General features: G+C 45.3%; 1 protein-coding gene across 3 annotated transcripts in view; it reads left to right on the top strand.

Moving 5' to 3' along the window:
• LOC116379333 (barrier-to-autointegration factor-like) overlaps positions 1-545 on the top strand; it is a 2541-nt gene that overhangs the window by 824 nt on the left and 1172 nt on the right. For 2 of the 3 annotated variants that reach the window (XM_031841275.1, XM_031841274.1), the window contains one exon: positions 269-398. In XM_031841275.1, the coding sequence (XP_031697135.1) occupies positions 273-398 (126 nt within the window). In that variant the 5' untranslated portion in view covers positions 269-272. Of the gene's footprint in view, positions 1-50; positions 399-545 lie in introns of those variants that run through there. The other variant, XM_031841273.1, reaches the window with a different exon arrangement.

The following is a 545-nucleotide window of genomic DNA, read 5'->3' as shown; positions in this document are numbered from 1 at the left end:
AGGTACATGTTGTACTTTATACTGTACTACACCTAAGAGGTACATGTTGTACTTTATACTGTACTACATCTCAGAGGTACATGTTGTACTTTATACTGTACTACACCTCAGAGGTACATATCGTACTTTTTACTACGTTTGTCTGACAGCTGTAGGTAAAACCTCGTATCTCCACAGGTGTTCTCTTAAACACAATCAGGACTGGGTGGTCTGGATCATGTGACTCCTGGTCCTGGTCTTTATAATCCTGTATGTTCCTGTTTTTCAGCGAGATGTGGACCACGACTCAGAAACATCGGGACTTTGTCGGCGAGCCGATGGGAGATAAACGTGTGGCGGCTCTGTCGGGTATCGGAGAGATTCTGGGGGAGAAGCTGAGGCAGCAAGGCTTTGACAAGGTACAAGTACACAAGAAGTACACGTTCGACTACAGGTGATCCACCAGGTACAAGTACACGTTAAACTACAGGTGATCCACCAGGTACAAGTGCACGTTAAACTACAGGTGATCCACCAGGTACAAGTACACAAGAAGTACACGTTAG

This window comes from Anarrhichthys ocellatus, unplaced genomic scaffold (genome assembly GCF_004355925.1).
Source record: "Anarrhichthys ocellatus isolate YVR2014 unplaced genomic scaffold, GSC_Weel_1.0 scaffold4124, whole genome shotgun sequence".
Classification (NCBI taxonomy): Eukaryota; Metazoa; Chordata; class Actinopteri; order Perciformes; family Anarhichadidae; genus Anarrhichthys; species Anarrhichthys ocellatus.
The sequence above is the reverse complement of the archived record's forward strand: the minus strand, read 5'-3'. Positions and strand labels throughout refer to the sequence as shown.